At 42.2% G+C, this 26829-nt stretch overlaps 1 protein-coding gene across 2 annotated transcripts in view; it reads right to left on the reverse strand.

The window, feature by feature from the left end:
- Window positions 1-739: 739 nt before the first annotated feature.
- NEK6 (NIMA related kinase 6) overlaps window positions 740-26829 on the reverse strand; it is a 63962-nt gene continuing 37872 nt past the window's right edge. For both annotated transcript variants that reach the window (XM_066980616.1, XM_066980617.1), the window contains exons 6-10: window positions 23704-23812; window positions 22350-22457; window positions 12383-12477; window positions 7050-7163; window positions 740-2930 (exon numbers count right to left, since the gene is read on the reverse strand). In XM_066980616.1, the coding sequence (XP_066836717.1) occupies window positions 2820-2930; window positions 7050-7163; window positions 12383-12477; window positions 22350-22457; window positions 23704-23812 (537 nt within the window). In that variant the 3' untranslated portion in view covers window positions 740-2819. The remainder of the gene's footprint in view (window positions 2931-7049; window positions 7164-12382; window positions 12478-22349; window positions 22458-23703; window positions 23813-26829) is intronic.

Below are 26829 nucleotides of genomic sequence, written 5' to 3' on the forward strand. Positions count from 1 at the left end.
ATTTCACAGAGTGCTGATTTCTTTTGTTGCTGCTCCATTCTTACCCCCGATGAAAACACAGGACTCATGCAGAACAGAACTGAAGCATCTTACCACTGTGAAAATAAGTTGTATGCGACCCAAAAAGATCTGTTATTAACAAAAGAGGGCTAGAAGTGTCCAACATCCACACTGGTATAAAATGTTTCCATTTCTACATTACATAACCAGAGAAAACATCATTTAGAAGTCTTAATTGTCTTACTTGCCTGAATTTTTCTATAAGCCTTCACTTGGAACTTTTTTGTCCTAAAATCCTGAGTTCATGCTCATTGAGATGAACTGATTTCAAGTTGTTTTACACTGTATTCCATAATCTTAAGCAAAAGAAAAGCTAACTGAAAATCCACCTATAAAATTATTTTCTCATCTACTCAAAAGAGAATGCATAACATTTACAGTCAGCTTCAAAAGGTTAATTGGTACTAGGCCCTAGTCTTACCATCCTGGAACAGCCATCCGGAGGAAAAAAAATCTTTAGAGCAGCCACACTTCTAGAGGTTGAAGACTTGTGTACAGTTTTCCATCAGGACAACTGATAACAGCTTATGTAGGCCATTTTCCAGCAGCAGAGCTTTTTGTCAGGTATCTATATATCATGGTAGCTGTTAGCAAATTTCACACACATTTAGTCCTGTTTGAGTGTTTTTTTAATTTTTTCCCCCTCTATAGTTGACTTTTTTTTTTTTAAACAAAGGTGTTTATTTTGTAAATCATTTTTTTTATTTATCTAAAAATGCACAATTGCAAAAAAAAAATTACCTTTTGAAATACATTTACTTATAAGCACTAATGAATTTTATGCAGCAAGAAAGTGACCAGACTTCTCAAGATACTCAAATTTAAGCTGAGCTTCCCTGGAAGCCAGAGATCCTTTTCTATGTCACACCAATAGAGGCGCAGCACAGCCATCCCTATGAATGTGTAGCTGCCACCACAGCTTAAAGGAAACCTGCAGTGTGAAAGTGACAGTCTTCACTCTTGAATCTAAGAATTGCTAAAGAAGCTGGCTATAAATTAAGCAAGTTAGCATGGGAATGGTGGAAGCAATTTGGTGCCTTTCCTACATTCTCATGCTGATTTGAATTTCCTCAATCTCTCAGGAGAGCAGCAAGATCAACTTTCTGCTGAGAAGCCTCGATAAAATGGCACCTTGCATTAATGATACCAACATTATTCACAGCAATTAATAGCTTTTCTTTGCTACCTATATAAATACTTCAAAATTTGATGGAAAGTAGTTGAAGATGGCACTGCAGTTTTCCTTTAAGTAGAGAAAATTAGGTTAAAAAAAAACACTAAAAGCATATATATGTATGTAACCCTCTAACCCTAATCTTATTTCAAAAAAAAAAAAAAATTGTATTCTTTTCTTAAAGAAAAAAAACAACAAAACAACAACAACAGAAAAAAAGGCACAGGCTGCATTTGAACTGTCACACACAAATCTACATTTTGGCATTAGCCACCGTCACACATGGAAGCAGCGCTGTAACAGAACAGGCTTATTTATTTCCCCCGCTGTAGTCCTCAAGAACACTAAGTGCAGCACTGTTCCTCTGAACAGGCAAATGAAATGGAAACACTTGAACGTGAATCCAAGTTTTGTTCCTAAAGCAGTGAATATTTTTCATTGACAGTAATGAAACAAATCATTGATTCAATGAATGAATTTAGTTGGTTGAAAATTTTCATTTAGTTAAAGAAGATGACTCCTTCAAATCAGGTTGAGATTTTTATAAAAATTCACATTCTGTAAATTAGCTTTCACAGTTATATAGACGGGGCTGATCCTTATGTAGAATTAGATACACAAAGCATTTTACTTACTTGTTTTTTAAATGTTTCAGAGTTTAAAACACTGCTTTGCTTAAGTTTTACCTACTGGTACTTAACATACTACTGAATGTGTAAAAGTATCTTCCCCAAAAATCTAGCTGTATTAAACACTGGTTTTCAATATGAATTTGTAGTCTAAAAATAGTCACAACAAATGGGAAGATAAGTTTAGAGGAATTATTTGCAGAAGCATGATAGTTTGGGGTTTGTTTGGCATGTGTTTTTTTTTTTTTACTTCCCCCCCCAGCTATATGCTGAATTCATCTAATTGACTGTAGTCAAATTAGCAAGTAAATGCATCAGCAAAATATTCACTCTTAAGTTTTCAGTTAAAAAAAAAAATAAAAAAATCATGAAACAAATGCATTTCTCTCCTCCCATGCCCCTCCCAGTTTCTAAGTCTGAAGAGGAGGAAATTAATAAAAACACATAAATGGATGCTTTAAAATACACAAAGTAAAAATTGAATTCGCTATTAACCATTTGCAGAAGAGGCAAAGTAGCAGTTATACAAATTACACAAAAATCTACTGTAATTCTTACATTAGTATAAAGTGATTTCACCGAAGGAATTATTTCAATATTTCACATTACAGTTAAGATAGAAGAGGTGTGTCAAATGCTCTGACACCCTTGTTAATATAATCTATCCTAGATTACACACGACAGTTTTAAGAAAGGACCCTTAAATGATCTACAACTGTAACATGTTATTGGCTTAAAAAAAAAAAAAATCACTTGCAATACCTCACAGAATCTTCACTTTAAAGCATGACCACCTTGTAAGAGTCCTTGTCAAATAACCTGCAGAAATAATAGAGCATCTTGCTACGAGTGCTCAACCCTCTCGCTTGCGTGACTAGGCACCAGTCGGTTTCATCTGAGAAAAAAATTCAAGTAAGACTAAGCTGTGCTGGCTTTTGAGAGTGTTTGCAGATGGTTCAAGTGCTGGAGGTCCAAACATGCATTTGTTTTGCTATTTGGTGCACGTAACCAATATCAGGTCTTTGATCGGGATCGGGGTATATGCACATGCTGACCAACTCCCGTAGCTGAAAGACAGAAAAACAGGCATGCAAACACGTAAATGGATCAGCTCATTTCTCACTGGAAAAGGCTTTGGGGCTGTCTGAGCACTGGGCTGCCGGGCAGGAGCTAGGAGCCCTTTTACACGTGGATGGTCCTGGGCAGACTGCAGGCACGCATTTGTTCCCCCTCCTCTCCCGCCCCATGGAAGGACTAGAGAGACCCTTTTCCACCAAACCATCGGCACAGGAGCTTTAGTCCACACATCACAGTGGATTTCGTGTCATTTACAGTGCACCGCTAGCACCTGTGTACTTGGTGGGTTCGCCGTTCACTGCTCAGAGACGTCGCGCGGCTCCAGAGGGCCCAGCAGCCGCCTGGCTGCTCCACTGCTCCTGACTCTGCTAGTTTCAGAGCTTTAAAAACAAACAAACAGAAACAACCTTTTTTCTAGTGGGATTTTTGATTTGCTTCAGAGAAGCGGTGAGGCTGAGCAATGCCATCAGGTGACAGCAGCTCGCTCAGTGGGGCCTGCGGCACGGCCGGGTGGGCACGGGCAGGGGAAGCAGCAGGGGCACGGGGAGCTGGGCACCAGGGGCAGGAGCAGGACGTGCACGTGAGGAAGGACTGACCTTCCAGAAGTCCAGGTGAGCCGACAGACACGGATGGACGTGTCAGTGAAAGGGGAATCAGAAGAAAGGGGAAAGTAGAAGGAGGGGTTTAAAAACCTGTCCTGAACAGAACTCTCCTGTACAGCAGCCGTACTGCCCACATCAACCCTTTGTAACAAGCCGGCAGGGTTTTAACGTAAAACATCTGAACAGCACCTCTGTCTTGAGACACAGGATGCCTGAGCATGGCTGTCGAACACCAATGTTTCCTAGAAAACCTTTGTGAAGGAGAGACTGGTCATTGATTATGTTTAATAAATAAAATGCAGAAGGGTGAAGTCTCCCCACCTCCCTACACTCTTTATTGTGCACATGAAAGATTGTAGCTTTTAATTATACAGACACTGAAAGCTGCTCGTACCCCCGAGGCGTAGGGAGAAACAGCCTTGAGCCTCTGATCTTCTCACATCCTCCCAGTAGCCACAGTGCCAATTATTTTAATGGTAATTAAAAGCATGACCATACAGCTATCAGGCACACATTTCAGCTGCATTACTGAACGTACCCAAATGAGGTTTCAGCTCTGAGCAGAGCAAGGCCCCGTGCTGCAGGCTGTCGCAGGGGCTGAAGCCCACTCCAGCAGGATTTCTGAGGGCAGTCGGCACGCAGGCAGGACAGTGCCACGGGCACACGTCCCATGCAAGCAGGACGCGCCATAACGCGGTCACTACCTCACCACCTCCCGATCCTGCTGTAGGCACACGCTGAGATGTAAAACCTGGCAAGCCCATCCTCAGTAAAGTCAGCCCCGCTGTCCCTCTGGCCCTGTCCCACTCTCACACCTGCCGTGGTGACCTGTCCGATTCATCCGAGGGCAAGTGGTGGTTTGTAACAGCTGAGACCCCAACGATTTGACACGCACCTGAGCCCTGAGCTGTCCACAACAAAGCACCCACAAACAACCACGGTGCTTCTAAAGCTCTGCCCGAAGCCTGCGCTCTCAGTCCAATGTATCCACCCAGCAGCTGCGCTCCCAGGTAAACCAAGGCGCTTCGGCAGAGCGTGGGAAGTTCTGTTCTCAACCACCACAGTGCAGGCACTTCTGCATCAGCTGTAAGGAACCGGCAGACCACGCTTCGATAGTCAACCCATTACTAGTAAGCTTGTCTCTGAGAGAAAACCAATCCTGGCTGCAGTCCCAGCTCCTCCTGCTAACAGAGAGTAACCCAGTTCCTCGGGAGACTGGACTGAACAGAAGGCTACCGCCAGGAGGACACTGCTGAGGGGGAACGCCATGAAAGCAGGCATTCCTCCATAAATGCTCTGCCTTGTCCACGTGAAACAATGCCCCACGTAAAACACTCGTGGATCAGCAGCTAGCCTGCAGCTGAAGCCTTGGTTTGAGGCTGCATTGCCGGGCAAAGGACGGACGTGCTGACGGCTCCAGAACACCACTGAGAACCGGTAGCTTGGCACGGCCTAATCCGTGTCCCTGCCCCAGGGTGGGAGGACGCAAAGGCTCTGCTGCCTTCCCACATCACTTTCAACCCTGCTGCAGGGACAATATTAGAGCTGCTTAAAGAATCTGCCCTTTCCATCTAAGATGGAGACACTCGCTCTTCAAGGAAAACTCACATGTCCAGACAGAGGTAACCAACCCCTGCCCGTCACGGGAAGAACGAATTCCTTCTGGTGCAGCTTGCTGCTGCCGGGAAGTGCTGCCACATTTCTGAGCCTTTCGGAAGGACCCAGCCTGCATGGTTGATCTAGCTTGGCTGGTGGAAGACACTAACCCACCTTTCCCTTTGGCCCCTCACTCCAAAATAATCTCCAAAGTCCAATCTTTAAGGCCACCTACAGCACCAGATACCACTCGTGGTGGAGCCACGTTCTAATACTCAGAATTAAAGCTCTTTGTGGTTGATGTAAGCAGCAGCAGCTCATACAGCGAGCTAAGCTACAGCCAAAGGCACAGCCCTCCTCAGACTTTGTCAAGCATTCTGTTAATAGTGTATGAACACCATCTGGAGTCTAGTTCTCTGGGACCTGGCGCCTTTGAGCTTTAAACCATCCTTCTCACCCTGGATTGTATCACTACACTACACACACTCTTTAGCACTGCCAGAGGGAAGCAAACAGACAGTAATTGTAAAGACAGGAAACACATCTGTCAACTTACACTAATTCTTGCTGCCAGCAGGCATATCCTGAGATGCACGCTACAACAGCATGGCGAACGTGAACGCACAGAGCTGGGACTTGCTGCCACGGCAGCTTGGGAAAAAAAATCCACTCTTCCACAACAGCTCTCGAATAATCTCACAATGGTTCTTTTGCTACGTAACTTATGTAAACTGTGTGGTGGCCCAGAGGACAGTACGACACCAGCCCCAAGAGACCGGGTCGGGGCTCAGGCCGGAGCGAGGCACAGCGCGCTCCACGCAGGCCCCTCCACAGCCCTGCCTGAGCGACTCGCACCGTGCAGCGCCGCATGCAGCTCAGTCAAGCTTGGTGAAATCTTGGTGTTCTTACTCCTCTTTTAAATGCCATTAAAAGGGAGTTAATTATGTCCAGTCTGGGGAAAAGCACTCCTGCACCCCACTCACCCTGCGTGTGCCCAGCGCGCAGCAGCCCAGATGCCGAGCAGGTCGGACACGGGGCCGCCGCTAACTGCTGTAGCCCTGTAGCCTGCCTCTTGCCCCTCACAACTTTGAGGCAGAAATAAAACAAAAGAAAACCCTTGAAGGGTATGGTGAACATTTAAAATTACATTAGCCATTTCCTTTCAAATAGCAGGCAACTGTAAGTGAATGAGGAAGTAAGGAAAACAGATGGTTTGTCAAGGTAAGGAAATCTTAAAAGAAAAAAAAGCAAAGCTCCAACAGCCCTGCCTAAAAAACAACATGGGTGTTCGCAGCTTACGTGAAACATCACCGAGCAAGTATACATAGTGGATTTTTTAAATTTTTTTTTTTAAGGTAGACCAGCTCAGCTTCTGCTCTCCATCCCTTCCTTTCATATGAACAAAACCCAAATTTCAAAAATCCCCCCTACCCAGCTGGTGTATTGACACTTACTGTGTTAGACTAAGCGACTTTCCTTCCCTCCCCCTCTATTTAAAAAAATAATAATAATAAAAAAAATCCCCTCCTTGTAACAAACTGAAATCTACACAAACAAAAATTTAAGCACTGCTTTATGGTATGTTATTTTAAGGGAAGGGAAGCAAGGAGAGGGCTTTCCCACGGTTCATTGTTGTTTTTTGCCAGCATAACAGACTTTCAGTATCAAAATGCTCCCCATGTTAAGAAATCGCATTAAAAAAATCTTTTCTGTCTTAATTTAGCTTGTTGATATTCAGACATCACAACAATAGCTTCCTTAGCCAGCCATAAAGGCACCCAGGGCATTCTCTCTGGCCAGCCCCTGCTCTACCTTAGACATGGGCTCTTTTCCTCCTGGCCTCCTCTCCTGTGCTCGGGGCGGTACTTCACAGCACCCCCACATTCCCCTCCAAAAATGCTCCCAATTTACCTTTTCAGAATAATGTTCAGCTGGAAGAGGTGGGTAGTCACATTGCTCTATTTTTTGGCAAAGAGAAAACAGGTTCATTTTATCTCCATAGAAAGGACTCTGAAGAGCTGCCATCTGGAGAGGAAAACAGAGAAAGCATTTCAGAAATGTGAAAGATTTAATAGCCCTCAGTACTGCCGGCTTGCAGGAGCAAATTTTGGTCTTTGACTGTGAGCAAATGCTGCTGCCGAGGTCAGACAGCTCCGCACACCGCAGGGGCTCCCCGAGGCCCCGCCGCCCTTGCAGGGGGTGCAGAGCTGTGGCTGTGTCCCCAGGCCCCCCCGCTCTGCCCCTGTGTTACGGACCCCTCGGAGCCATCCTGCGGCAGGATGCCGGGGGCAGCGGGCTCTGGGCAGGGCTTGCGCCGCCCTTCCCGGCACCCCCACGCAGCCACACATCTCTCCTCCTTGCACCTCCTCACACGGCGAAGTCCCTGCGTTTTCCCATCACTGTGGTTATTTGCCAAAAACATCTCAGATGTAGAATTGCCTGTAAACAGCGGCCCAGAGCACGCAGCAGCGAAGTACCTGCTCATTTAAATAGAGACACAGGGTGCTCGTGCTGCTGGGCAGCCGGTTAGAAACCAGACGGTTCACAGAGGACTGAAAACCTGATGAACGCGTTCATCTCTTCACAAAGCAGCTCCTGTCTTTGATAACTGTTACGGTTTCAAGCTTCCTCGGTTATGATCATGTTCAGAGCAGCCAATGCATTTGCTCTCTGTGACTGGTAAATTTTTAATAGACTGCTACAAGAAATAAATGGATTGATTTTGAACATTTGGCTACCTAGAATACAAAGAACCTTTTAGTGCGAGTGATGCAGTTCAGCCTCTACAGAAACAATCATCTCCTCCCCCTGCAAATTTGCTATTTAGGAGAGAGCAACCCAGGCAGTTTGGGGATCCAAACTACTGAAACTTTTCCCCATCGGTCTGGTCTTTTTCCTCTTCAGATTCTGTTTTATTAATCCAGTATTTGCATCTCCAAACCCACGACAGATGTCTGACATAAACAGATTATTCACACAGCACAGAGAGCACAACGGAAGGCTCTTGGTGGGGAAAAACTCCTTGCAGAGCACGCGGAGGCTCCTTACAGAGAGATGTTTATATGATACTTAAGTGTCAGGAAGGAAACTGCATCTCTGTGCGTGGAAAATCGTCTACACTGCAAGTTTTTAATCAGGAGGTCTAAATGAGCACTGAACAACGAGCCTCAGGGAAACAGCCCTAGGAGGAGGTGCTTTTTGAACTTACACAGGGGCGCACAAACCACGCCAGCGTCAGGGCTGCCCACCGGGACCCACCAGCACCACACCACACGTCTGCGCAGGCAGCCACGAGGTGCAGGAGCAGGATGCTCGATACCAGCACGGCCCAGCCACTTATTACTCCGTGATGTGCTGGCCCTCAATGCTGCTCGGCACCCGCGCTGTCAGACGCAGCGCCGCACTGCCCTGCCTCCGCCTGACGAAGCGCCACCGGATAATTGTTGGTATTATCCACTCTGTTTAGATATTTAAAGCATTTTGCCACGAGCTGCATCAAATTGGCAAGCTTTTCATACTGAGGCCAGCTGAAGTTGATGCTTCTCACTATGTCTTTAACAGGGGGTTATTTGATAATTATTAGTCTTTTGCTCATTACCATGTGCTGTGAAAGCCATCAGAAGAACGCTGTCCTGCTGCTGACACACAGCAAGCTCCCAGCTGAATTAAAAACAGTCAATACTAGATCTTCCACTCTATTATCCTGCAGTTAGGAATCACAACTGACGGATCATTAGCGACTTGGTGACAGGCAGGCAGTTGTGAGTGGGGCAGGGTCTGAAAACGTTTGGGTTTCATTCCCAGCAGTCGGACGTGGCCCGGCGCAGGGCGCTGCAGGGGCAGGCTGCAAAATTGCACTGCAATGAACATACCTCAAGTGCTAAGCAACGCAGGACATGCTAAGAGAAACTATACTTGGTCTGAATCATAAAGACTTCTTTAAAACAATTTAAGGTTATTACATTTTTCCCTTGCTAACCTGCAACACGCACTGGCACAATGAATCCTGAGCCCTACAGAGAAGCAACGAGATACGTTCTGGGCACTTTCTTTCAAGCCACTTATCCAAGGTTATCTTCCTACGTGCCTCCGGACTAGTTTTTTTTCCACAAAGCTCTTCCAGAGATATTTATCAGATATCCAGAGTGGCATAAAAATGGCAATGCAGGTACCCAAAGCACACTGAAGGACACAATGAGCTGAGTACAGGGCTCCCAAAAACATTTCAGAAAAATTGCAGGCTTGTTCAGTTTTCTGGCTGCAATGCTCCAGGCGACACAGCCTGCAGTATTTGCTGTGCCCGTGACATTCACTGTGCTTGGCTGCAGGCTGAGAGAGAAGAGGAATTACACTCGTAAGAGCTCGTAACCCGCAACAAAGGGCTCACCAGCGGCTACGGCTGTCCCTCTCTGCAGTTTCACCCACCATTATCAGCAAAACAGCAATAATGAAGAGCCTTTCCTCATAAACTTTATAGACCTGAGGTTGAATAATTGAGGACAGGCGCGTGAGCTGTGCCCCGGTGGCAGGCAGCCGCCAGGAAAGCCTTGGTGCCTGCAGCCTTTCCAAAGTTTTTGAAGGCAAAAAGGTGAAGTTACATCCCTATTGCAGTCATAATGGCAACAGGCAGATCAGTGGGGAAAAATTACACACTCCAATTAGAGTCTCTAATCTCCAATTAGAGATTGATAGCAAACTGCTCCCAATCAGCAGAACAGAAGTGGAGAGCCCGGCACGCAGGACTGCTCCAAGAAAAACAACCACGGGCGCGTTACGGAGGGTGCATAAAGCAATCACGGGTTAAACAAGGTCTCCCAGATTTCAATAGAAAAATCAATAATTTCAGTCTGGTTGAAAAGGATTTTTCAATTCCCATTAACTTCCCTTTCCACATCCAATTAAGTGGCCATGTGCAAAAGAGAAGAAATGAAAAGGAAACAACAGAGGTTTCTGGGGTGCCAGACACAGGGAATTAAAGGGGGAAGAGACGGCACCCTGGTTGTGGCTGAAACAGGTCTGCGGAGGGCCATGGCTACAGGCGCTCGGTACTCACTAACAACGGCTGATGCTTCATTTGGGTTTGCTTTTGACATTTTGATTAGAACAATTACTGCAGGACAGCCAGAGCTCCTTTTAAAATGACCACCATGCAGTATGACTGGTTGAAAAAATACCTATACAGGAATCACTGTTGGTGCTTAAATTGATCATCTTGCCAGAACTGCTGAAGCCATTGCTTGTAGCTATATTCTTGGAATTAACAACTTATTTTCATCCCTCCAAGTGATCTCGCTGACAGATTTCTACAGAAAGTGAGGGATGAAGACAGTTGCTACTGTATTGATAAGATTTAATAAAAATCACTGTACGGTTATGACCGTCAAAGTTAAGTGGTGCTATCTGACATCACATCCCAAACCCCTCAACGTTATGTAAGTGGATTCCAGTGGACACGCACATCTCCGAGGGCAATTTGTACGTTAAAGCTCTCTGCAGCTTATCTACACAATGTATTTGGAAAAATATCAGAAGTGACTCATAACCAAACAAACATGGCTTCCTTACTTTTAAGCCAAATGGAAAAAGATTCTTATTACAAGGAATTAGCCAAGATAAAAATACAGTTCCTTCAAAGATGTATGAACCTGATTTTTAATTTTCCAAAATCTAAAAAGTTTAAAAGTCAAGTAGCTGTTTATCTAGCGAACGCAAAATTGGTAACCGTCCAGTCCTTCTTGGAATTTGCAAGATCTCACAGCTCTCGTTCACAAAGTAGAGGCTTACCTACGTAGGAAGTAAATTTAAAAATGCTTCAGATGCCAAATCTTTCACGTTACTATAGTACTGCTACTCCTACCAGAGAATTATGTTTAGTGCACAATTAAGTCTTCTTGAAATCTAAGGAGTACTAAGACTACTGTGCCATAAGGAGACCATATTGCCTGCAACAAAAACATATCTTAGCACAACGCTAAATATTTCTCTCTGCATAAATCTGGAGTCCCATCTCCAGTACAGCTCAGTCTCAGAAATGACTCAGAGCAGCCCGATGGAGAAGGTTACCTTGCTGAACAAGCATTCAGTTGTATTAGGTGAGTATTCTTCCCAGAAGTGGTTAACTGCAACAAGCAATTAACTCCTGCCAGAAAGAGCTATATTATAGGAAAATTTGCTTTTTTACTGTCTTGTCCTAAAGGTTTGTTTAACCAACTAGCTGAATTACATGTTTAACTACAGTTGTTTTCATAGCTGATTAGCTCACAAAATTGCACTTTTACTTATTCCCTCATTCCGTCTAGTTGTGAAAAATTGCAGTGAGAAGAAAAATTTCATCATTTCACATAATTGAAAGTAGCTCAGGAAAGCATGACCCTGACGCCTGGAGGTCTATTATCCAAAGAGGATGTGAGCAGTAGCCTTATAATTAAACATCCTAGTGATTTTTAATTCTCTGGGCAAGGATAAAAACTTTCTAAATGCTGACTTGTACTTTCACTTGAATTCAAAGATGACACATACATTTAAAATTATAAATGACCACAATGTTGTTCCAAACCCTGATTTCTGCTAAAAATGAAATCACAAAACCCAAAGTACTATTATAAAGTCATAGCACCTATTTTTAAAATGCATGTAATAAACACATGTAAAAATACTTTAAAAACTAGTTACACAGTAAGCATGCAGTTCATACAAAGTGTGCCTGCTTTGTATCTGTGCATTTGTCTGTAAGACAATGTACAATTAGAAAATACTCCAGCTATATTCTAATACAGTTAAAGAAACGATGATTTCATGTTGTATAAAAACCCTACTTTTCATTACCAAAAACTCTCAAAATTAAGATACTCCAATTGGTCAGAATTCAATTAAACAAACCAGTAGCTTATGTTCAAATAAGTTTTCTATTGTTAGAACAAATGGTATTCAGGAGAAACTATGAATATGCTGCCCTCATTACAGCTCTCCTCACAGTCAGAAGAACGAAATGCAGTAAACTGGCTTGTTTGTGTCTGTATCCTCAGCATCTACTGTGACCTACTAAATTAACTTTGCGTAAGTACCAAGCTGTATGGCACAATTTCTTTGTTCTTCAAGCCTAAAAAAATCACATGATGAGTATAGAGTTATATTTTCATAAAGTTTCTCAACAACTAAGCTAAAATAAGTCTGACCTACTCAATTCCTGTTTCACTGTACTGTGTGGTTAAGACAAATGGGGAAAAAAGTTAGAAGATACTTACTTCATACAATAAACAGCCCAAAGACCAGATATCAGATTTAAAGTTATAGCCGTTTTCATGTATTCTTTCTGGGGACATATAGTATGGAGTTCCCACTGTAAAGAAAATGAACAAATGAGGAGTTACTGTCTTAGAAAGAGACAGTGCAACCTGCATTGTACAGAAGTTTGATTTTGCTCAAGGACTAGGTTTAGCATGTATTGCTCATTAGAAGAGACTGGCACAAAAATTTGGAAAGAAATCATGGTTTCAAAGGCACATTCTTATGTAGAACCAAAAATATAATCACATGGAAAGCTAGAGAACTGCTGAATGTTACTGGAAATATCTTCTGTATTTCTGAAATTTGAGGAAAGTTATTTCCCCCTTCCAAGTACCACCGGAGTGTCTCTCACGGACGGAGCTGTTGTAAACGATCATTCTCCTTTGGTTCACTCAACAGCATATGAAACTGCAAGTTAGATGTCATGAATGTACACTGCTAAAACAAGAATCCTGTGACAGCACATCCATTGAAAGTTCACTTGACATATACTGCACTAGCAGCATGACAGATCAGCTGCAGATGTGACGGGGTACCCTTTTTAAGAGTTCAGGAGACCATTTATTGTAGCAGAGAAATGGAAGTAACAAGTCTGACATCAGACAGGTATTCAAAAACTTTCTGGAAGAACCAAGATAATAATTCCAAACTTTAAAACACTGTTCCAACTCAGTCACGTTAGAAGCTGTGGGATTTCTATGTACTTCCAGAAGTCTGCATTTTATCACAAGAAATTTACTACAGCATTTTGGACAGGACTTACAGGAAATTATTAATAAATTCCTTACCTCAAAAAGGCTCTTTTTAAAATCCGAAGTAAGTTTCAGTTTTGGTACTGAAAATACAAGACATCCTGGCAGTCTCAGCTACATCAAATAATCCTCAGATACATCATTTATTAAAACATCCAAGGACTTTATACGCTCTCTTTTCTCCTGCTTCCCTGTCCCCTGTCAATTTTTTTTTCATTTGGCATTCCAGTGTATCCTTCTCCTAATTAAAGACCTTTCTCATAAGATAGCAAATGTTTCATTTGCCCGTAACTTTCAGTTTACAACTTCTTCATTCAAGACCCTGACCACAGACAGCTGAAAGATTCCTTAGCAGATGAACAGCATTGGTGGCAGCTCTTCCCCCCGTCACTACCTTCCCCCAGCTTTCCTGTAGAGGGGTTTGCGCTCTGTAGGAAACAAATTACTTTTGGAGTGGAAAGCAACAACTTCCTGAAAGGCAAAATCCCCCGCAGAGCGGACGCAGGACGCAGCACAAACTGGGGGGCTGCTGACGTCTGTGTGATACCCAAGCAAAGTCACCTCAAGCGCCAAGAGCTCAGACCACACTGCGTTAAGTGCACAGGTGAGTCCAAAACTCATCTACATTCCTCTCTCATCCAGAAAACCTAAACACAGGCCGGGATTCCACTGGTATAGGCGCTGTACAATTTACAGTACAGAAAGATGATGATTACAGCCTCAAAGAATTCACGGGCACATAAACCAACACAGTGAGGAGCAGCTGGGCACAGGGCAGCACCTGGGCGGTCAGGCAATACTAGTTAGTACATCAGCATCCTAGCGGAGCTGAAAATCAAAGACAAAAATATTTTCTTAGGTTACTTAGTCAAAACAAAGAGCGCTGATTTGAAGTTAGCACTATCAATGCAACTACCCAATTTATTCCAAAGCAATGCATACATACAACTCTACTCATCAAAACAGATCAAGTAACCAAGAAAGGGGACCACTTCCCTGACTGGCTCATTTATTTGGTCCCCCAGGAGTTTCAGTAATCAGGAGCACTACATGATGAATTCAGCTTGCGTTTGCAGGTCATTCAAGCAAGAAATTACTTCACTTTCAAGGTGAGGATTACAAAGCAAGAAAGTACATTTTTGCAAATTCTACACAGACTACAAGATAGGAAAGATAACACATGGAGATTATTATATTTCCATGCTCAGTAATACCACATCCAGCCTAGGAATATGCTGAACTGATGTTGTCCCAGATCTGTCTGGCTTTAATTGCCAGTGAAAGGCCTCTACATGTAGATTAGACCAGAGTTCTGTCAATAGTCAGTACTTTTTAACACACTGCAGAGTAACTTCAGAGAACAGCCTGAGCAGACAGGACTCATTCAAAGAATCCAGCAAGGCTTTCCATGGATGTCTCCCCTGTGCATGCAAAATGCACACCATGGACAACACAGGTCTCCTAATAACTCCCATACAGTTTCCAGATTTCTATGGAAGAGCTGCACTTGGTTAGAATAGCACCGATTCATTTTCCTCCTTAAAAATACGCAACTGTAGAAGAAACAGTGATTAGTTAACCTCTTGAAAACAGTTCCGGAAGTCTCTATTGAACATGAGCATGTACGACATGTTGCTACTTTTCACTTCTCAATGCCTCTTCTCTTCTGAAATCTGACAAGAAAATTAACAGACTAGACAGAAGAGAAAACTTCCTGCCCCTCACCACCAGGGAGTGAAGGAGCTGCGTTCGGGTGGACCACAGCACACAGAACTGGCAGGAGGGAACGTGGAGATCGTTCCCACTCTTACTTCCCGAGATCTGCGTGCTTCAGAGGATACGGTGCCAGTGGTGGCCTCCAGCAGTAGCTGTTCTTGCTATCAGTTATTCTGGGTCACTGCGTAACAAGCTCAGAGCAAATAACAATGTGTGGGCTCTAAAGTTATGGCCTCGCCTTCCACGTTAGCAGGGGTCTGCTTGGTAGGCTAAAATTGTCGTTTCGGATAATGCCTTAAAACAACCTTCGATCAAAGCAAAATGACAGGGTTTACAACATGGATGAGTGCGTTCTAGTCCATATTTGATTTTTTGTGCATTAGTCTGTTCCATTACATTAATAGGTCTGTGGAGCAGTCCATGCCTGATCTGATTTTATGAAGCCTACCTTGCACATTTACCTATCATTACTGTAGTGTTGTCAGCAAATGTACGAACAAGCAGGACTCCGCGTTTCAAAACTGATGCATTAATTTTTAAATAACTGTCATGATAAAAGACTGACAAGCCCAATTCTCTTTATGGCCTGTCCAACATTATGTGGGAATCTCCTGTAATGAGCATCTTCTAGAGAACCGCACAAGACTTCCAATGCAATCAGTCAGGGCTCACCATTGCATTACATTAGTCAATTTGACAAGAATAGTCTAATCGGAGACTATTAATCAGAAACTTTCTTTGGCATTTGCCCTGCTGAAAATACAAAATATTGTTCAGATTCAATATTAATCACCAGCTGCTAGAGTAATGCCTTTAAAGTTATAAAGGTCACAAAATGATAGAGAAGAATATGACTAAGCAAGCATCTTCCCATTCTATTCCTGAAAGTCGAAGCACTTCACTTGAATATCAGCCTGCTTCAGAGACCCCAGAACAACATTTCTTCCTCCCTTCCCAAGCACCGTGTGTGTGTGTGTACGCAGCTAAAACACCCATGTGGACCAGAACAGCTCTGGTGCAACACCCAAGCTAGGGAAATGCTAATTATTCCGAGTTAAATTAAGAGCAGAGTCTCTTGTTTCACCGGGAAAACACAGGCAAAGGCAGCACAGTTATCTCAGAAATAAAATTCAAATACCTTTCCTCCCATATATAGTTGGGAACAAACAGAGACTACCTGCAAATCTGATCCATACTTTTAGGAAGCTCTCTCACAGAGCCTCATTCACTGAATTTAACGTACCACAGACGAGTCTCTTGCAGCAGCACTGTCACACACCTTCAGGCAGACTATCATTAGACAGAAATCAGCAGAGAATACTTCCAAATATTTTAATAAGTTCTGTACTTTTTTTTTTTTTTTTTTTTTTAAGTGTTATAAAACATAACTCTTAAAACTAATCAAACTCCATAGCCATATTTGGCTGCAAAATATAAGAGCAATTGATTAGGAAAGCTTTTATTGCTTTGCCTTCACCAGCATCTTCCAGCTAATCTTTATACCGAGCTGAACAGTGTTTCTGAATCTATCATTTTGCTTTCTCACAGCAGGCAACAGAGTTCTGAATATGAAAGAACCTAACAAATTCTGACCTTTATTATATCTTTACAGAGTATTCCCAGTTTCAAACCAAGAGATATCAGAGAGCAATGTGGGCCTCAAAGGGGTAATACTGATTAAAGCATTCCTTCGTCACCGAGATGTTCCACTCCTGTCAAAACAAACTTTGTAATGTTTTGAAATACTTGTGATTTTTGAAACATGTTCATTGCAAATGAAACAGGCAAAGAACTGTGTTCAAAAACCAGTGATGCCACCCATGAAAAACTTGGTTGTTAAAAACAAACAAACAAACTCACTCAGTTTAAAAATAATACTAAGGTATTTTCAAAACTACTAGCTTAGCTTTAATATGCCGGACACTATAGCGTATGCCATGAACATGCAGTTACAAAAAATATTTCAGTAGGTTTTAATAATATCAGGTGATGCAAATACAGCACGGAAACAATTCCACTTGCAAGTGACAGTCCACAACTCTCACTTGCTTGATCTCTCCAGACAAGCTCATAGGCCACCAAGAAAAACGTACAGCATTATTTAAAAGGAGTCTGGTTTTAAAGTATCAGTTTCTAAAAGTTTGTATAATTTGGGGTATATTTTCACATCCCTTCCCAGAAGAATAACTTGGGAATTAGCTCAGCTTTGGGTAATTGTTTATATATTGTCATATTTTCAGGAGACTTAATCTTCTCCTAGTCTGTGACCTATAAGAATACATGAAGTTTCCCATATTCTTAACTGTCAAGGATAAGCTTCTTTGGAATACTGAAGAAACATTAAATAACACAAACTAGATATAATACAGCTCTTTTCATCAGGAAACAAAACAAAACAAAAACAACAACAACAACAAAAAACAAGACAAAACAACAACTACAAAAAAAACACTGAAAGCCTGAGCAACTCAGCTAAGAAAAATAAAGAGAGCAACTCAGCTAAGAAAAATAAAGAGAGCAACTCAGGTTGTGCTTTTCTTGCTTTAGCCATTTTTTAGTGCCAAAAGTACTGGAAAATTTGCGAGTGCCTGACAGGAGACAAGCATGCTGCCTCCACAGCAGAGACTTGACAGCAAAATAAAAATAAAACCGTGGTCAAAAGCACTAAAATGTACATTAAACTATTTCAAATCTCTATGTGAGGTACCCACACTAATTGTCTCAATGAAAGGTTAAATAAATACATAAATCTACTTATTCCTACAAAAGAGTGTATTTTGTGCGTAGTATTTCAGCTCTTTCTAGTAGAAGTTGTTTTAAGTTCTCTTATTTTATTTATTTAAGTTACAAATACAACTCTACCAAGTCTTTACAGTCACATTTTTACATGCAGGTATTGCAATATACCTGCAGCAATCATTTCTTACACAAATACTGTACTTCAGGCACATACCAAAAAGCTAAAATTTCTCAAGATGCACAAAATATTGGCTGTTGTAATATTAGGCAGATTTCTTTTGTGTGTCTCTCTCTATTTGAAGGAAAAAAAAAAGCCCGTCGAAGTATTGCGACTTTGCTTCAGATGATAAAATAGCTTGGCAAGCCAAGGGAAAAAAAAGGACAAAATCTATTTATAAAAGAGCTCTTCTCATGACTGCAGAGTTACTCCCCGTTCACCCTCATATCCAACAAGAAACCAGAAGGAACGTGCAACACCCCACGTACACCAATCCACAGCTAGTTGCATGTTCTAAACTGGGAAGGTTTGACTTGCATACATCCCCCAAAAGGAGAATCTGCTCCAAGTTTATTCTTGTCCAAGAATAAATAATAAGTCATCTGGTCCAAAACAAGACTACTCTGTGTAAAAGTTTTTCCATCATTGCTGGTTTTTGGTTTTCAAAACGTAAAGCCAATCAGAAGCTTTGGATAATGCCAAGTTTATTTGGCTAAAAATGAGCGTTATACCATTTCACAATAAAATGGCCCATTTTAATAATAATGGAAATTCTCTGTATTTATTACAGATCCTAGTGAAACAAAATCTATCATTTTATTGCTAAGCTTTCCAAAGTCTTAAATGGAGTATTTAAATATTTTGCTATTTATAATATCATTATGATATTTACAAGTAATTAGGTTTTATGGCAAAAGTTAATGACAGGGCTATTCCAACATGCTTGTTAGAAATACCTTAACTGACAAGGTACGCCTCTGGATGCCGTCCTCGGAGATTAACAAAATAAATAACGGACACGAGCAAACTGAAGACAAGACAAAACAGGAATACTTCCAGCCCTGTTAAATTGTGAATGACGAACGAGGGAGACAACACCTGGAGGCACACCGCCCGCCGTCGCTGCAGCGCCTCCGGGCGCGATGCCCTGGGTGAAGCCCAGGCACCGCCTGCGGCGAGCTGGGCCAGCAAACCGGTGCCACGCAGCTCTGGGGAAAAGTACCACACAACGGGGGGAAGAAAAAAACCCACAGAACTAGAAATGTAACAAAATGCTAACTTTATAAATAGCAAATGAACGGGCCATAAAAAAGTCTCTTCATGAAAAGAGCGATTGGTATTAAAATGAGAAAAAGGAAAGAAGAATTCCTCCTCATCGCAGGCTGAGCTGCCCCTGCCCCAGTGCCACCAAGCTCTCGTGACAGCCAACTCCACCCCAACCGCATCCACCGGCACCAGGAAAGGAAGAGGCGAGGCACCACGTGGTGACAGCAGCAAACAAAATCCACCTTGGCCGCATCAATTACCTAAAAATCCAAGAGCTTCCTAGCAAAGCCCACGCGTGCCCAGAGCTCCCAGCAGCTCCGATCGCCGCTCCAGCCCCACACCAAGAAGGGATGGCGTGGGGCAGTGGTGGGTTTGTCTGCAGCCTGACAGCTGGAGGGATGCCACCGTTCCTGGCCTTCATCAGGGATCCTCCTCTGCCTCTCCTGACGTGCGGTTTTGTTATGGCCACAGGAAGGATGGTGGGCAGGAGGTGCCCGGGTGCCTGCAGCAGCCGCCCCATGCTGCCTGCACCCGATGCAAGGCTCACCAGCCTCTCCTGCGCTGCGTATGGGCAAATCTTTCATTTTTCTTTCATTATGCCGGCATGTACTGTCACTTAATTTTTATGTATGCAGTCCTTCCTGACAAATATGATCTGCTGCCTGGTAATTCGTCTGACGTTCATTCTGCTCCCTGCTCTAATTACGGCTCCCATCCCTGGCGCGATGGCGACCACGGCCCGGTGGTACACCTGTCAGGCAGGTCATGGCGCTGTCGAATGCCCTTTTATGCCAGTCTGATGTTGGCAAATACAAAGGAAGGAAAAAAAAAAGGGATGAATGTATTTGCATAGGCCCTGTGTTCGATTCATGGGTCAGCAGCCAGAGAAAGGATGGCGCAGGGCGGTTGCCAGGGCAACGGGGCCCAGCTCCGGCTTGGGCCTGGCCTGTGCCAGCCCCCGTGCATCACTCACGGCGACTTACACAAACGTCTTCATTAAACCAAAACCAGGATCTGCATCTTTCCTGCTGCCACACATCCTGTATGTCTGGCAAATGACCCAAAATCAAACAAAAAAAACCCCAAACACCCAAACCCAAAACCTTCAAGTGTGCAATATTTTTCGATTGTAAAAGTATTCTTTTTACTTGCATGCAGGAACCACTGCAAATGGTGTTCTCTCCATGCCCCCGCAGCACAGCACACTGTCTCCAAAATCGCTCGCTGCTGCTCTGTTAGCATTTTGCATCTCATTCACCTGTTTCCAGGATGCTGTTGGTCTGCGGAAGTGCAAGGTGCACACAGAAGAGGCTCAACTCTTCCTACAGGAGCTTTCTCAATTAAGAGAGAGCAACCCTGGTAAAGGTCACGAGCTTGGCTTACATGTGCAGCTAGCTTCCCAGCCCCAATTTATCCTTATTAATGTACTAAGTGCAGCAGTCAAGCTAGATAAGATCATATAATTAGACATGGTCATATTTTTGCCTGTTCAGATGATGAGATTGTAACTTTCTGTGAAAAGGATTTATTTTAATCTATTAAATACAGTGTGCATATCCAAGGATAACTTTTGATGCAAAGGGAAATTAATATTTTATGGAAGTAAACTGGAGAAACGTCTCACTTTTTCTAAGCACACATAAAATAAGGCATACATCTTCCTTCTTTACTTACTTAGAAGTGGACTTAGAAGCCCAGTGTCATTACAGAGTACTCTCAAATACGTCTGCATTCATTTAAAGAAACAATCAAGCAAGACTTGCACTCGGTGGAGGAAATTGCACAAATGAAGACAAATAGTGAAACAAACATGTCGTGTGTTCCTAAATCAACCGAGAGCACTAAATGTAAGAGAGCTTTGATACCGTGCTAAAGGCAAAGACCCTTCTCTGCTGGAACACAGAAATACCTCTGATTCAACAAATACAGCCACATCAACAAGAATGGAAAATCAGCCATCTCTCAGAGTACGGACACTCAGGGGAAAACTAAAAATTATGAAATATTTTATACTGTACGACAAAGGATGAACTGTGTACACTGTATACTTTCCTATAGTATTGTAATTAATGCTAACAGTATTTTTTTTTCCTACGCAGAAGTAGTTTCTGTGTAGTTCCTTCACGTTACCAAAATATCATTATTTATCTTTTGATTCATGCTGAAAATACGTTCTCCTCAGAACAGATGATTTCTCCACAATACCTCAACTTGCAGAGATGAAAACATACAATAAGATTCATTTTTTTCTTTTAAGAATGCTCTTACAAGACATGAGAAAAAGCATATAGTCACTCTGGTTTTCTAGTTTTGCTTTCTCTTGTAAGATCACACACAGAGGTTTGTTTTTGTAAGAAATTAGTTTTCTTTGCCAGATTTTGTAGATAACTTACTTTTTAGTAGTCTTATTGCAATTGTAATTTTATAATGATGCAAAAAATTACTTCTCCGCAACACATGAGAAGGTAGCACTATTAAAGAAAAACTCTGTGATATCATTTAAATTTATTCATTTAAAAAAGAAAGAATCAACAGATATAACTTTAACAGACCTTTTATCAAAGATGTACAACTTTACTTATAAGCAAACTTTGAAATCTAACTAAATGAAACCACAGATGCAAACCTGATCGGAAAACGGTTCACTGTCAAAATAGAAGGCTACCTCAAGTGAAGTCCTGCAAAACATCCTATAGCCCCAATTCTTTGAAGATATCCATTAACCACAGCAATGCTGTTGCCTTTGTGGATATCAAAAATCTGGGATGAGCCAGAGCATAGCAGAGTACAGAGGAAAATTTCAGAGTGATCAGTGTGAGAGTCTGGAAACAGGATACAGTTCAGTAAGAATAAAAGCAGGGTACTACGCTTTGGTGGGAACAATCAGCTGCACAGACAGCGAGCAGGAAAACAACCTTCAGATACGTGGAAGGCATTAAGAAAACTTGGATCTTTAAAGCCTAAACTGAATTTCAAGTCAAGTCCCTCTTTGGAACAGACAAGCTGTGAGGGCTTTAAACACCTCCCTCACCTCACACACCATCACAATCCCTGCTCAGGGGAAGATGTCTGAGAAGCATCTGCTAAAAAAAAGTTGTCTGTGTAACATCTAATTCTAGTAAGCAGAGTGCAGGCAAGCATGCTATTTAGAGTGGAAAAGCTGCATTTGTTACATCTGCTTTACCAGGCCAGACATGCCAGAAAAAAGAAAAAAAACACAACCAACCATCAAGTGGAGTTCTTAAGCAAAAAAAAAAAAAAAAATCTAGTAATTTTTGTATGAAGACTCCAGACGTTTCAATAGTATTTAAAAAGGAAATCACAGAAAACAACGGTATGTGCCCACCAAATCAAACTTCTGTCATAATAAGAGGACAGAAACCACTTCCTTTGAACATCATAGCTAACAACTATACAGCAGTGCTTGCTTAATGTCCAGAAGTATCATCTTACCTAAGGAATGTGCTGCAGTGGTTTTAGAACTAAAAAAACGGCCTAATCCAAGATCTCCCAGCTTCACCACCCCTGTGGCTGTTATAAACACATTGGCTGGTTTTATGTCTGCAAGAAGAAAAAGGTAGAAGGTCAAAGCCACAAAAGGTTATTTGGTTCTAATACTGCAATAGAAACATAGCCCGGAGCGCTGCCTCTACAGGACAGGCTTGTGCAGAACCGTGTTTCTTCACAGCTTTGATAGGCTGAGTCTTCCGTGACTTGAAGTTCATACACACACACAATACAGAATATACCTCTCAGCACACAAGAAACACCAGTGAGGGAAAAGTCATAGGAAACAGCATAACACAATAGAAGCAACCTCTTTAACTGACGGAATCAAAGGAATGCTTAAGTTTGCTTCCTTTTGGAACAATCATTTTCTGCAGGAAACAGTACTGCCTGCCATGGTCCCCTGATACCACTGGCAAATTACTGCCCTACCACACGCAAATTCTGGGCTCTGTACAGCCTATTTTGCTTGTGTAGTGTAAAAATTACTAGTATCCTGACCTGGCTACTTGGGAAACCAGAATTCAAGTTAAAAAGGCTATTTCCTCACAAGTCAAAAGACTAAATACGCATGGTTCCAAATTTCAGCTAACAATAGTAGAACTAATCCAGGTACAACTGACAAGCTACATGAGGGGTTAGATACAGGAGCAAAAGTGACACCGCTCTGCTGAAAAAATGGTTAAAAATTCACTACTTCTAAGGAGAAAGGAAATAGCAGAAGCAGCACAGACTGGTATTAGTGCCTTTTGGGATGTTTGCACAAGTCCTTCACAAAGCATTTTAGTTATGCTGCAAGAAGCAATGTAATTTTTGGATAAAGCTCAATGCAAAAAGTTCTAAGCCAAGAGATTCAAAAATAATTAATGAAAATGGAGAACAGAGTATGAGAGTGTGGGACATATTTGTATTAATATTTCAGAAAAGCTTCCAAGACAGGAAAACTCTTCTAAACTCTCTAAGGTCACAACTAATATAATGAAGACTATTTCTTAGAGTTCACTGTTATCTAGTAGTCTCAGCATTTTACTTCTGACACTTTTCTAATGGCAAGTTTGACACTTCTACTTAATATCAGCGTCTGGAATACAAAGCAGCTCATCTTCCTAGTACCACACTCACTTCAGACTGAATCCTTTAACAATGAGGCAAAAAGACAGAAGGAGAAATCCATCTTGCAAGCTCCAGCCTCTCTAAACATGCATTGGCTGAACATCAGCATAATTGTTTTTGAATGTAGTCGCTTACTAATTGGAACATTATATTATTATTCAGTGGAAAGAGACTGAATTAATGTTACCTCTGTGCATCACCCTGCGGGAGTGCATGTGTTCAACTGCACTGCATAACTGCACAAAATATTTCCACACCGTCCTTTCCGGGATTAACCGTTTCTGCTTTTTAAAATACTGTGGAAGGAAATAAATAAAAGATCAGTTGAAAAGCAACATATTTGACTAGTTCCTGGACTCGTGTTAGTCAACCGCAGGTTGCTCGTGTCTTCCCAATCTGCAGCAGCATGACTTGTCTTCTGATTAGCTTTTAACTCCTTCTCTCTGTATGTAGACTTCAGTGCAGTTCACTCATTAACAACTATTATGAAAAATATGCGTAAACAGGTTTGACATTTTTGAATGGACACCAATTATAATTAGCATTAATCTCCTTAATTACCTTGCAAAACATATTTAATGCCTCAAAACAACAAATGTCTCAAATGTTTTGCCTTAAGTAACAAAAGATCATTAAAAAAAATCTCATAAGCATTCATTATTGTACAGTGTATTAACAACAATAAGGAAATACGTTTCCCCTTCTAAAAAGATGGCCATAGCATCAATAAAGTATCTATATTTCTTCTGTGATCAGGTAGGATAATATATTCTATTTTATGCATAATAGGAATATTAAATTAACTGAACTCTCTCTAGTGAGATTGCAAAGACACTGCTGATAAGACGCACAGATTTGGAAGGAGGCTGTTTTGTGTGCTTCTGCAGTGCCAAGCATAGTTGAGTCCAGACCCTATAGACTTCTGGGTGCTAAAAGCTCTCAGGCAAAATAATCATAAGCAAAATGCATGCAATAAGATGTAGTGCATCTTGGGGATGGTTATCTCCAATACTTAAGTCTTCCTCTCAAGTAACTTATTACAGGAATAAATAATCAGCTGTACGCTCCAGTGGAGGCTAAATATGATGCATCTTCAAGTGCTCTTTTCCATTTCAGGAACACGCTACAGCTGCGTACACCGTGCAAAGTGCCACAGCCTCCTTCGATGCTTCCCAAAATTGCACTACTTCTGATTATTGGTCCCTGACTTCTCATTGCTTCTTCCTGTGTTTGATACTGAGCAAGTTCTTCATCTGGAACACTAACAAAACACATTTCTAATACACTTCCCTTCCAGTGGTTTAGGATTTATTTTCATCCTTTGATATACAAGGTATGACTGGATAACGACCATCTCTGAAACGCTGTATACCCTTCTAGCACTCTACAATCACATTTCTTTTGCATCGTACCCTTGAGAATTTCAGTCAGCAGCATGCAAGAGCAAGAATAAAGGAAGGAAATTGGCTGTTGCCCCTTTCTGCAACTTGTGCTTTTTCCTCTCAGCACAGACATCTGATGTCCGTTGTCACATTTTGTATTTTATGTGAAATGCTGTTACTGGATCGTGTTTGACTCAAGTAATGGCAAATTTTATTTTGCATATCAGCTGTGAAGGGGCATGACCGTGCAATTCCCCAGGCAGCAAGTCTGACAGCTTGCAACAGTTTCAAACCGAAACTTGATAGAGAGCACAGAGGAATTACAGAGGGTGAGGGATAAAGTGTTATATACACGATAATATTATTTAATTCTCATTAAAGTATTTAAGAGTGGATATGCAAGACCACAAGTGATAATTTTCTAAATGTCATGTCCAATAAGACTTGCCTGACATTTACAAGAGAGTCCCAACTCTCCAGTGGGTTATCCAGCAGCACTCTGTTACATCAGCTTTACAATACCTCATAAATAATGCAGGCAACAGGGGCGTGACAAAGACAGTCCCTGTTTTTATCACTCTCGCACCTTCAGAGTGTTGTTACTGCTGTTCCTACCGCCTCTCCGAAACTGAAAATCCTCACATAAGCTTAAATTCCCAAGGGATGGGTGGGGAGCAAGGGCGCTACAGAAGAGCAGGCAGCAAACCTCAGTTCGTCAATTTTACTTTCAAGCTATGTTTAGGAGGAGAATTTAATTCCCTCCTGGTTTTAGGGTTTGTTGTTGTTGTTTTTTCTTTTTCTTTTTTTTTTTTTTTTCTTTTTCCTGTTTTTGTTTCCCCACCCTTTACTTAAAAAAATGAATTCAAATATTTGCACCGAAGGATCATTTGGCATCATTTATATGACCTTTAAAAAGCCTTGTCTCTTCCTCATGACTGTGATAAACATATGGGAAAGCAGACCAGACTGGAGAGCATTGGCAGAAAAAATCCAAGTTACACTGTTGTTCCAGCTATCAACCTAAGTATGGGCAGAAAAATGTAACTCCTATTTATTAAGACAGAAATAATTTTAAGAAAATGAAATAACCAACCCCAACAGATTAAAAAAAAACATTTAGTAGGGAAAGTCTTAAACTAAAAACTTTAAACCACAAAAAGTTCAAATACTTTATATGATACCTGACGATTTTGCTGGCAAAACTTTTTAAAGCTAAGATTTAAAAATGAAGAAAAATACTTGCACATCCCAGGGTGATCACAGCCCTAACTCCTACCCTCACCATCCTTAACTACAGCTACTAAGAGCCTATGATGAGCCACAAGCTTCCCAGGATCTGTTGGGAAAACACATGAGGAGCTGGACGAGCGCAGTGCTGGAAGAGGACGGACGGGCAGGGCAGGAGCTCTCCCAGGCACGAGGCCCAGCGCTGCCTCCTGCCCCTTGGCGAGTCGGGCCGGGCAGGCGGCGCGTGCTGCCGCAGCAAGGCACCAGCCTCCTCCCAGCCTCGGCCACTGCCAGCTCGTCCCCGGGTCCGGGGCTGCTGCTGCTATCAGGGGGCTGCGGAGTGTCTGGAATTTTGGGGCTGTCCCCAGGAACTGCTCTGCCAACCACCCACCCCCAGCTTGCTCGCCCAGGGGGACTCTTCCCTGAGATGGAGCAGATTTTCATGGAAACTGTAAATTTAGCCACTGAGTACGGACTGAATGGATGACTTGTTTGACAGCCTTTGGCCTAGTGCCTCATAGCTCTGCTGGCAAAGAAAACAAATCTGTTAATAAGATATTTTAACTGTGACAACAAGGAGGAGGAAAACTTTCCAAACATTCATTTATGATAATTACAGAATAATGATGGCAAAAAAAGCAGGTAAAACATGGAGAGAAGGTTGAGAGTGCTAACAAACATGATATAACACATCTGTTCTCACA

Source organism: Anser cygnoides, chromosome 20 (assembly GCF_040182565.1).
Source record: "Anser cygnoides isolate HZ-2024a breed goose chromosome 20, Taihu_goose_T2T_genome, whole genome shotgun sequence".
NCBI lineage: Eukaryota > Metazoa > Chordata > Aves > Anseriformes > Anatidae > Anser > Anser cygnoides.